This window comes from Lithobates pipiens, unplaced genomic scaffold (assembly GCF_037356315.1).
Source record: "Lithobates pipiens isolate NorthernLeopardFrog02 unplaced genomic scaffold, aLitPip1_a1.2 Scaffold_8, whole genome shotgun sequence".
In the NCBI taxonomy this organism is placed as follows: domain Eukaryota; kingdom Metazoa; phylum Chordata; class Amphibia; order Anura; family Ranidae; genus Lithobates; species Lithobates pipiens.
Window position 1 is genome coordinate 62,306,484 of NW_027507903.1, and position 12,537 is coordinate 62,319,020.

Below are 12,537 nucleotides of genomic sequence, written 5' to 3' on the forward strand. Positions count from 1 at the left end.
CCGGCGTGCATACCAGAGTAGAGTAGCGAAGTCTATCATAAGTGTTAATATAGAAAAGGTGGGACAATTGGGAAGCCATGTAATAAGCCGCCAGGTCTGGAAGCGCCACCCCACCCAGATGGACAGGACATTTGAGAGTCTGCCAGGCCAGCTTGCGTCTGGAAGACCCCCAAATAAAGGAATTTAAAATAGATTCCATATCGCGGAAGACATGGGCTGGGATAGATACTGGAGCGTGCCAGAAGACATAAAGCAATTTAGGGAGGAGGATCATTTTCACAAGCCCCAACCGTCCCATAACCCCAAGCGGCAACCTAGACCAAACCTGGGTCTTACGTTTAAGGATGGGGAAGAGTGGCTGTATATTCAAACGGAGATAATCCGCAATGGAGCGAGAGCACTGTATTCCCAAGTATTTGATCCGGTCCGTCCGCACCAGGGGAAGCGCCGCCTGCAACGACGTGGGAGCAGTCACATCTAAGGGGAGGACTTGGGATTTAGACCAATTTATACGTAAGCCCGAGAAATTGCCAAATCTCTGAATCAACTCCAATGCTGCCGCCAAAGAGGGGCCAGCATCCTCCAGGTACAGCAGCATATCGTCAGCGTAAAGGCTGAGAACCTCTGACACCCGCCCCCTACAGAGACCCCGGATGTCAGGGTGAGCTCTGATGGCGATAGCCAGAGGCTCCACAGCCAGCGCGTACAACATGGGCGAGATAGGGCAACCCTGGCGCGTGCCGCGGGATAACGGGAAGGAGTCGGACATCTGTCCATTTACCAGAATACGAGCAGTAGGGGCCTGATAAAGAAGCTGAATCCAGCGAACAAATTTAGGGCCGAATCCGAACCTGCGGAGGCACTCCCACAAATACTCCCATTCTACAGAATCAAACGCCTTTGCGGCATCCAGGCTAACCACCACCCTGGCACCAGCATTGTCATGGGGAGCCTGCAGATTCATGAAGAGCCTCCGCAGGTTAAACGCCGTGTTTTTCATAGGCATAAAGCCAGTTTGGTCTGTATGGATAAGGTGGAGAATTACTTTATTAAGTCTAAGGGCTAAAATTTTGGCTAATATTTTAACATCCAATTGCAATAGGGAAATCGGTCTGTACGATTCGGGGTAATGGGGGTCCTTATCGGGTTTCGGGATGAGAATAATCAGGGCCTCACTCATGGAACGGGGGAGGGAGCCGGTTGCAAACACATGGGAATAGAGCGCCTGGAGCCTGGGAATCAATACCTCCTGAAACTGGGAATAAAACTCCCGAGGGAGGCCATCGAAGCCCGGAGCCTTAGCCGGCGCCAAACACGCCACGGCCTCCGCAATACATTCTTCAGTGATGGGGGCATCCAGGAGCTCAGCCTGAGAGTCCGTAAGAACAGGGAAATCTATTTCGTTCAACAGGGCATCTAACTGCTCTCGAGAGCCATCAGCTCCCGAGGCATAGAGATCCATGTAAAAACGACGGAATTCACTCGCCACCTCTACGGGATCAGACAATAGTTCCCCCGCAGCCGAATTCAACTGAACGACCACAGGGGGGCTACGGTCCATTCGAGCCAGATAGGCCAAAATCTTCCCCGCTCTCTCACCATACTCATAGGTTTTTTGTTTGCTATAGAATATGGTCCTGTCCGATTTTTCATAGTGTAGGTGAGCTGTAAGCCTGGACTGCAGGCGCAGCCTGGCAGAGTTCGAGGGCGTAGGATCTGCCACAAACTCCCCCTCAAACTCCCTCAGTGTCTTCTCAGCCTGTCCCAACACCAGACGCGAGGAGGCCTTATACCGGTTAATACGGGTAGACAAAATCATACGGGCATGCAATTTAAAGGCCTCCCAAACTGAGCCAAACGAGACCGAACCCACGTTGGTGTGAAAATAGTAGTCCCATTCCCGCTGAACCTCGTCCAGATCCGGGAGGACCGTTAACCAAAATGGGCTCAGCCTCCACAGGCGAACAGCGGAGCCAGATGGCACTCCCATACGGACCCAATAGGGCGAGTGGTCCGACAGGGCCCTAACTCCAAAACCCGCCTCCCGCAAATACGGGAGCAGGGCAGGGGAGAGCAGGATCATATCTATACGGGACATAGCATTGCGCGCCGGTGAAAAGCAGGAATACGTCCTATCAGTAGGGTGCTTATACCTCCAGGTGTCCGTCAGCGCGAGCTCAGAGAGAAACTTACCAAATCTAGTGAGTGATGGGCGGGACGAATGACCAGCAGAGCGAGTAATCCTATCAAGGGCAGGATCAATTACCGCATTAAAATCACCCGCCCATATAGCAGGCAACGCGGGGTGTTGCAACATATATTGGACCCCCTCTCGAAGTACCCCAAAATGAAAAGGAGGGGGTATGTAAAAAGCAAGCAGGAGGAACTCCAGCCCCCCACCGTGACATGTAAAAAGAGGTCCAGCCATGTTTTAACCCAAGTCGATTCTTCAATCTGCTTCAGGTCCAGGTGTCGGCATCTTAAAAAAATGTGGTTTGTCCCAATACATGTTCTACAATACCTGGTTGATCTTGCTGGGTCCTGTGTTCCCCTATGTGTACTGACCATGCTAATCATGGCTGCTGATCCATGACAGCATGGACAGTTTTCTTCCCTTCATCATCCCGCTCTGTGTTCAGAGTATCTGCATCACCACCCTTGCTCCCTGTCATTTCTGTAATCTGTGCTCTGAGCCAATCTCCTCTCCTCTCTGCCCCTCCCCTCCAGCATCTATTCCCTTGTGGCTGTAAAGTAATGTATTAATTACTTGTATCTCCTCTGTTTTAGGAAGATATAAAGTACAGTATGTTTTTTTTTAATTATAAAGCTGTATACCTTCTGTGCCCAGCGCTGATGTGTGGGTCACGTGCCCCCCCCCCCCCCCCTCGCTAGCTTGCATATGTCAGAGGGGAATCTCAGCTTCTCCCACTGTACTCCCTTAGATCGAGAAGGAGATTGGAGGGAGGAAATGTGACAACACAGCAGCACTGGGCAAAGAAGGCATTTAGCTTTATAATTAAAATAAAGAAACACACCCCCTGTACCTAATATATTCTTAAAACAGAGGGGATACGAGTAATTTATATTTTTGACTTTACAACCGCTTTAAGTAAGAGGAACCGCCAGTTTCCTAATGTGAATATGTGAGCCGCGCTGCACTTTGTGAATGGTCCCAAAGTTTTCTGGGACTTGTAATGTGTCCCAGAAGGCTACAGGGGGGGAAGGAAAGGGTCGAATTTCAACTCAGATTGTCACAGTGATTTGACCTGAAGTGGGAGCAGGTACCTGTCAAAACCAGGTACCTGTGCCAAATGTAGCAGTCAGGGGAGGGGCGGGGGGAGGAGGAGGATGCAAACAAGCAGAACTTCCTCTTTTGGGTGAAGTTGCATTTTAATCTTTTATAGAAATTATTGCCAGCATTTTTTTCAACCTGCATGAATGTGTGTGACATTCGTCCAACAAATGTTTTATAAATAGGCTCATATGATACAGTGGAGCCCAAAGTTCAGCCTTACATGCACAGAAAGATGATCCTAATTTCTATTTTCATAGTTTCACAGCATAAACTACAACTAATTCTTTCATTCTATATTGCAGACAATCAATAACAGATATTTGCTTACTTGATACCCAGTAAATTTTACTCCAGGATTGTTCTCTATTTCCCACAATCCTTCATTGAATCCTTTCCTTTTGTTTGACTTCCCAAACTTGTCCTTAAATTCCTTGTATGGGAACAGATCTTTTGGGCCCAAAAATGCACTGCAATGGGAAAATAATAATGTGATCTATCAGAATCAGTGATACAATAAGTAAACAACATTTATTGCATTATTACAGGTAATCTGGTGTTATTATTTAAATTGGATGTCAAGAATTGTCAAATTCTCCTAGAATTGAGTTCAGCAACAAAAGGAAAAAAAAATAAAGTACAGTAACTGGTGCCCAACTTTTTTTTTCTCCCCACCATAAACTGAGAACCAGATCTTTAGATGGAAAGGTTTGCCTGCCATACTACTTATGGGGTCATTCCACATCACTAAAACAGGAGGAGTGTAATGCCGCGTACACACGAGCGGAATGTCCGACAGAAAAAGTCAGACGGAAGCTTTTCATCATATATTCCGATTGTGTGTGTGCCTCATCTGACTTTTTTTTCCTTGAAAATTCTGATGGACCTAGAAATAGAACATATTTCCGACGGGAACAAATTCCTATCGGGAAAACCACTAGTCTGTATGCTGTTACGACGGACCAAAAACGAGGCATGCTCTGAAGCAAGTACGAGACGGAAGCTGTTGGCTACTGGCTATTGAACTACCTTTTTCTAGTCCCATCGTACGTGTTGTACGTCACCTCATTCTTGATGAACGGACTTTGGTGTGATCGTGTGTATGCAAGACAGTTTCAGCGGAATTCAGAGTTTATTCCGACGGAAGAAACGGTCGTGTGTACATGGCATTAGAGTTTACTAATAAACCACAGTTGTCCAGGGTCTGGGATTAGTCCGAACAGGGAAGTAACCTACAGTATATGGTCTTCCTCAGTTTAGATTTTTGTCTGTAGATTGACATTGTCCTCCATTTTGGTGACATGTATAAAAGAACATGCACATAGTGACGTGTATCAAAGATGAAAGCTATGTTTATACTGGGAATGGCAAGAACACCTATCGGGGGACCCTGATTCAGAAAGATCCTGACAATCTCTAAGTGGTGTATAGAAACTCCAGAGAGATCTGGAATTTGATTCCACAAAGTCATCACAACCAAGGTTGTAGGGGGGGGGGGGGAGGGGCCCTCCAGAAGGGGAGGCCTGACATATACTATAGACTCGGGCTGGTAAGACAGAAATAAGGATAACGCTAAACCATCTTCACTAGTACCCTAAGGAATACAGAAGGATACGGTCTACCCCTGGCCTCTAGGCATGGGTCTAGAGACTACCAGTCAACAGTAGCTGGATTCCTGGAGATTGCCAATATCCAGATCAGCACATATGAGATGGAGAGTTGCGGTATTGTACAGTCCAGGATTCCTTTCCAGATTCCTTTCAATAACTCCCAGATGGTGTCCAACGGATTCCGGGCAGATAATCTGCCTAAGGCTGGATCCTACAAAGTAGATGGAACCCCCTGTTCTGGTGGCTCAGAAGATGCCAATTCTCCAGAGAACCCCCCTGGTGAGCAAGTCAGAAATGTTTCAGCTGCGTGGAGCTGAGGTTGGGTAGATACACCAGGGACTATGTGGTTCATAGCGGCAGGGGTATGCCTATTAGATATTATTAGCCCCCTTGCAATGATGGAAACGGTGGCTAAGGATCACCAAGAATGGCTGCTAACAACACAACACTGGGTCTGGTAAATCAAGATCTACTGAAAGGGCCTATGTCCATCTAGTACAGCCAATGCTCTTTCTGTAGAGGTTGTCCACTAGGGTCCCTGACAACTATACTCTAAATCCAAGGTCCTCTGCATGTCCCACAACAGTAACAGTAGGAAAAGAACACAGAGTGAAAGCTAAGAGTCCATGCACCTATAATTATCAAATGTGTAAGATCTACTCTGAGAGTAAAAAAAGTCTCCATCTTAAGCTGGCGGAGTGACAGAGTGATTTTCTTTCCTGCAACCACAGGTTGCAAGAAAAAAACAATCGCTCGATTCCCACATCAACACAGTCAGTGTTGATGGGCGAATCCTTCTCGTGGAGCCATGGTGTTCTCACAAGGGAGCGGGGGAAGCTGTCCCCGTCAGGAGAACACAGCGATTATTGCTAGGGGCTATAACAAACCATACATGGTTCGAATCTCCTGCTGAACCACTTGAGATTCGAACTATCAATAGCCGGCTTTAATGAAGGACAATGCAGTGATAAACTGCAGTAAACTTAACTATCAGATATATGAGCACAAATGATGTCAGTGGAGCTCGTAATGCACAGTCACAGCATAGCAGGGAGTGATAACAGAAGAGCTCCATTTCATCTCCACTTCTTTTAAAGACCATAACTGTGGAACCACCATTACAGCCTATGCCCTGACAAGAATTTCCTCTTTAACAATGCAGTTTACACTAAAAAGGAAAATTGTTAGAAAAGAGAAATAAAATAAAATAAAAATAGTCTCTAGAGTGCAATGAATGTTTGCAGCAGCAATGATAAAAAATAAATAAATAAAAAGTTAATCTCAAAATCGTCAAAAATTTACAAAGAAGGCCCAGTTATTAAAAGAGAAAAAATGAAGACGGGTGCATCGATCTGGTGCAATAAAATCTCTAGGTGTATGGTTGACATTATTTGTGTATATCTGTACCATTGCTCGTTCAATAATAAATAGTATAAAAACAGTTATTTTACAGGATTACCGGATATTACAGAATTGCCTGTTACCAGCTCTCCTCACGCTGTGACATCACCTGAGGAAAGGAGGACCAATAACTGGATTGCACACAGCTGATCATGTTGTAAAAGGCCACTGTGAATGGCCCTTTACCACGATCTTAGATCGGCTGTGTACGAAGGACACAGCAATCACAGACCGCACCAGATGCAAGCCCCAGGGGGTGCAGGACGGGCATGGTTCTGGAAGAATATCCACGGATGCCCTCCCAGGAACAACTGAGCCACGCTATAGTGGTCTTTCGGCTATAGTGCAATAAAAAAGTGGTTAGGCTTTGACAAAAAAAAAAATGTACGCTATCTATGCAGAGTTGCACCACATTTTGCACTCTCACGTTTTAGTAAATCAACCCCCAATGTCATTTCAATTCAGACTAGAGATGCACAATTAATCGTCAAGAATCGTTATCGCAATCTTTACTGAAAAGTGTTTCACTATTCTGTCAATGCAAAGAATTCGATCTGCTCTTCTGAAGCCACAGCCCTCAAAAGAAAGGAAGAGGAAAAACCGGACAGTCTGCCAAGAATCAAAACATTCTTTATCAGTTGAACTTAAGTATAAACATTGTAACAATTTGTCAATGGAAGAGACTTTGTGTGTAATGCCCCGTACACACGAGCGGACTTTTCGACATCCAAACTCCGACGGACTGAGTCCGGCGGACTATCCGATCGTGTGTGGGCTGCAACGGACTTTAGCGAAGCTAAAGTCTGACGGACTTTAGAAATGAAGCATGCTTTAAATTTTCCCGACGGAACTCCGCCGGACCCGGTCCCCTTTGAAAAATCTGCTCGTGTGTGTGCTACTCCGACGGACTAAAACCGACGCTAGGGCAGCTATTGGCTACTGTCTAGGAACTTCCTACGTCGAATCCAGTCGTACGTCATCACGTTCGACTCCGTCGGAGTTTGGTGTGATGGTGTGTGGTCAAGTCCGTTCGGTCGAAAAGTCCGCCAGAACTCCGTCGGAACTCCGGCGGAACTCCGGCGGAACTCCTTTGGAGGTCTGTCAGACTTAATCCCTCTCGTGTGTACGGGGCATAAAGCCCCATACACACGATCGGACTTTGTACAAGCTTTCCCGTGGACTTTTGTACAAAGGCCGTTGGTCGTAAGTTTGTATTGCATACACACGAACAGACTTTTTAGGCAACAAACACAAGCGTAGTGACGTTTCAATGTACTGACGACACTTCAAAAGAGGACGTTCAATTACTCCAGCGCCACCTTTGGTCAACTTCTGTATTGTTGTCTGATCTTTTGCATTGGTTCTGAGCATGTGTGTTTGTACTTTGTACAAAAGGCTGATGGTTTTCTGTACACACGATCAGACTTTGCTCCATCTTTTGTTGCCAGAAAGTTTGTCCGTTCGCACAACCAACAAAAGTCCAATGAAAACCGAAAAAGTTTGTCCGATGGAGCGTACACACGGTCGGATGTTGCTCCAAAACAGCTAATTTGCATGTTTGTTGTCAAAATGTCTGATCATGTGTATGAGCCTTTAGAAAGAAGTTTTGACTCCAAAATTGTCTGCCGGACTTTTGAAATGAACGGACTTGCCCACACACGGAGCAAAGTCCGTTCATTTTGAACGTGGCTCCAGGTAGACGGGACTAGCGAAGGAGGTCAATGTCGCCGCCTCCATCGGCGAGATTGACACCTCGCTGGCCCGTCACCTGGTATGGACTTAAAGGGGAAGCCTTACACCAAAAAAACAGCGTAAACCCATATTGATGAGGACAAGGGCCTCTTCCCGACAACCCTGGCTGTTGGTTGTCGGGGTCTGCGGGTGGGGGGCTTATACCCCTACCCATTCACCTGGTGAAAAAAAGTGTAAAGAAAAAAACACAACACATGTTTTTAAAATAATTTATTGCACAGCTCCGGTGGTCTTCCGTCTTGGGGGGGTCTTCTCGCCGGACTCCTCCGCTATCTTCTGCTACCTGTTTTACTAGCGGAGGAGCCTGGCTTTCTTCTTCGTCGTCGCCACCGCCGTCCGGGGGTCTTCTTCCGACTTTGGGGGTCTTGTCACCCTCTTCGAGTCTTCTTGCCGGGCCTCCGCTTTCTTCTTTCAGCTCTTTTACTAGCGGTGGCCCGGTCTTCTGTCGCCGCCTCTTCTTCCGACTCCAGGAGTCTTGTCCCCCTCTTCGGTTCTTCTTTCCGGGCCTCTGCTTTCTTCTTCCAGCACTTTTACTAGCGGTGGCCCGGTCTTCTGTCGCCGCCGCCTTCTCTTCTTCTTCCTGGAGATGTTGACTCAACGCTCTCTCTGGCTGCAATTACAGGGACGCGTTGTGCGGCGACTTATATAGGGACAATGGGCGGGGTCACCGGGTGATGTCACATGGTGACCCCCGCCCCCTATGATGTCACAGTCCCAGAGGATGCTGGGCATCATAAGGGCGTGGGGTCACCATGTGACTTCACCCAGTAACCCCGCCCATTGTCCCTATATAAGTCGTCGCACAACGCGTCCCTGTCATTGAGGCCAGAGAGAGCATCGAATTAACATCTCAAAGAAGAAGAGAAGGCGGTGACGGCAACAAAACACCGGGCCACTGCTAGTAAAAGAGCTGGAAGAAAAAAGCAGAGGCCCGGCAAGAAGAACCAAAGAGGGGGACAAGACCCCTGAAGAGGGGGACAAACAAGACCCCCGAAGTCAGAAGACCCCCGGATGGCGACGACGAAGAAGAAAGCCGTGCTCCTCCGCTAATAAAAGAGCTAGCAGAAGATAGTGGAGGAGTCCAGCGAGAAGACCCCCCAAGACGGAAGACCACCGGAGCTGTGCAATAAATTATTTTAAAAACATGTGTTGTGTTTTTTTCTTTACACTTTTGACCAGGTGAATGGGTAGGGGTACATGGTACCCCAATACTCATTCACATAGGGTGGGGGGCTGGTATCTGGGGGCCCAGTTATTAAATAGGGTGGGCCCCCCTTCCCCAAAGCACCCCCCCATGTTGAAGCCACGCGGGCTTGGTATGGCTCAGGCCGGGCTGCGTGCTCGGATAAGGGTCTGAATGGATTCCCATCTGTATGTTTTTAGCAGATCGGATTGGATGTAGGTGGGTGTAAACAGATACCTGTCCATTTGCTCCATAGAGGAGAATGGAGGTTCTGATTGGGTCCGTTTGTTCGTTTTACAGGTGGAAACGTTTGTGTGAAAGGGGCCTTACTGAGTGTTGATTTAAGCCCCATACACACTATCAGATTGTCTGCTGATTTTTTCCTTCAGGTTTACCAAAACCATGTAGTGGAAGGGCCTGCCTGATTGCATACACATTGAAACCCCTAAGGTTTGACCTCATATTATATGGTTTTGGTAAATCTGATGGAAAAAATCAGCAGAAAATCTGATAGTGTGTATGGGGCTTAAGGAGTGCAGCAAGTGCCTACTCTGGTGCCCATTGGACTGCCCAGTCTTATTTAGGCTCCATTCACACCAATGCGTTATTTCATGCTTTTTGCTTTTGCAGAAACACAGGACATTTTTTAACATGGGTTCCTATGGATCATATTGACATCAATGCATTTTTGTGCCTCTGCATTTTTGGAAAGGGTCAGGGATTCTTTTAAATGCAAAACTGCTTTTTTGTTTTTCAACTTCGATGGAGAAGCTGCAGGAAAAACATGTAGTGCATTTTTACTGTGATTTTGCCACAATTTGCATTTTTAAAATCGGCCCAACAACAAATTTTCCACCCAAAAAAGCATAAAAATAAAAAAAACACGGAAACCACAGCAAAAAGCACTGTAGAAAAGCTCAAAAGCAACATGCACAGATGTGAATGGAGCCTTAGAGACCACATACAACTGCAGTAACAGGTGGAATTACAATAATATGGTGTGTGTAATGCCGCGTACACACGATCAAACAGTCGGGTGGAAAAGTCCGGCAAACTCAAGTCCGCCGGACAAACCCCCCCCCCCCCCGTGTGTAGCCTCCGGCGGACTTTTTTGACCTGAAAGTACGGCAGACTTAGAAAGTAGTTTTGCACTCCAATCTTCCCGCCGGACTTGCATTTCGGCAGACAATCCGGCTGTGCGTATGCCAGTCCGCTGTACTTTTGAAATGAACTGACTTTTCCCGCCCGGAGAAAAGTCCACTCATTTTGAGCACGTCTCCAGGTAGGCGGGGCCCCCGAAGGATGCGTCGCTGGCCCCGCCACCTGGTATAGACTTAAAGGGGAACCCCAACGCCGAAAAAAATCGGCGTGGGGGTCCCCCCAGGTTCACATCAGACCCTTGTCCGAGCAGGCTACCCGGCCAGCCAGGAAAAGGGGGGACGAGCGAGTGGCCCCCCCACCCCAAAGCACCTTGTCCCCATGTTGATGAGGACAAGGGCCTCTTCCCGACAACCCTGGACGTTGGTTGTCGGGGTCTGCGGGTGGGGGGCTTATCGGATCCCAGCCCCCCACCCTAAGTGAATGAGTATGGGGTACAGTGTACCCCTACCCATTCACCTGTAAAAAAAAAAACACAACACACAAGGGTTAAAGTAGTTTATTGCACAGCTCCGAGGGTCTTCCGTCTTCGGGGGTCTTCTCGCCTGACTCCTCTGCTATCTTCTGCTAGCTCTTTTACTAGCGGAGGAGCCCGGCTTTCTTCCTTGCCGCCGCCCTCTTCTTCCGACTTCGGGGGTCTTGTCCCCCTCTTCGGTTCTTCTTGCCGGGCCACCACGCCTTCTTCTAGCTCTTTTACAGGCAGTGTTCTGTCGCCGCCTTCTGTTCTTCTCTTCTGGAGATGTTGCCTCGTCGCATCCTCCGCTCACAATGGCACCGACGCGACACGAGGCGAGTTATATAGGGACATCACAGGATGATGTCCCGCCCATTATGGTGTCACAGTCTCAGAGGATTCTGGGACTGTGACATCATAATAGGCGGAGACATCATCCGGCGATGTCCCTATATAACTCGCCTCGCGTCGCGTCCGTGCCACTGTGAGCGGAGGATGCGACGAGGCAACATCTGAAGAGAAGAACAGAAGGCGGAGAGAGCAGACCGGGCCACCGCTTGTAAAAGAGCTAGAAGGCGCGGTGGCCCAGCAAGAAGAACCGAAGAGGGGGACAAGACCTCCGAAGAGGGTGACAAGACCCCCAAAGTCAGAAGAAGAGGGCGGTGGCGAGGAAGAAAGCCGGGCTCCTCTGCTAGTAAAAGATAGCAGAGGAGTCCAGCGAGAAGACCCCTGAAGATGGAAGACCCCCGGAGCTGTGCAATAAACTATTTTAACCCTTGTGTGTTGTGTTTTTTTTTACTTTTTTTTACAGGTGAATGGGTAGGGGTACATTGTACCCCATACTCATTCACATAGGGTGGGGGGCCGGTATCCGGGGGCCCCCTTATTAAAGGGGGCTCCCGGATTTCGATAAGCCCCCCGCCCGCAGACCCCGACAACCAACGGCCAGGATTGTCGGGAAGAGGCCCTTGTCCTCATCAACATGGGGACAAGGTGCTTTGGGGTGGGGGGGGCAGCGCTCTTCCCCCCCTTTCCTGGCCGGCCGGGTAGCGTGCTCGGACAAGGGTCTGATGTGGACCTGGGGGGGGGCCCCCAAGCCAATTTTTTTCCGCGTTGGGGTTCCCCTTTAAGTCCATACCAGGTGGCGGGGCCAGCAATGTCTCCTTTGCGGGCCCCGTCTACCTGGAGACGTGCTCAAAATGAGCGGACTTTCCTCCGCGTGTGTGGGCGAGTCCGTTCATTTCAAAAGTACAGCGGATAGTACGGCGGATAGTACGGCGGACTTAGTACGCCGTATTAGTCCGCTGAAAAAGTGCCATGTGTGGGCAAGTAGCCCGTTCGGAAAGTCCGTCAGGAAGTCCGCCGGATAGTTGGCTACGTGTGTACGCGGCATTAGAATAAAGTTTGAATGCATATATAATTCTGTGATTTCAAAATAAAAATAAAGTTACCAATCACATGAAGCATGAATGAGATCAATATGCAACAATCCTGTAAGACAATATGCACAACATATGGTCAGTACAAATCTCATGTAAATAAATCCAAACCCCCATGTAGTTGATTTACTAATCATATCTAAACATAAAACACCTAATCCAATATCTCAGAATAGAAGCAACAAAGCAAACAAAAGACTCCAACACTGTAAATCTGTCATTGTGCCTGCTGAAGAACAACTTCCGTT

The 12,537-nt window shown here is 48.1% G+C and overlaps 1 protein-coding gene across 1 annotated transcript in view; it reads right to left on the bottom strand.

Annotated features, from left to right (window-relative positions):
• HDGFL3 (HDGF like 3) overlaps window positions 1-12,537 on the bottom strand; it is a 109,947-nt gene that overhangs the window by 51,183 nt on the left and 46,227 nt on the right. Inside the window, exon 3 of the mRNA XM_077472350.1 lies at window positions 3,624-3,762. Coding sequence (XP_077328476.1) covers window positions 3,624-3,762 — 139 coding nt within the window. The remainder of the gene's footprint in view (window positions 1-3,623; window positions 3,763-12,537) is intronic.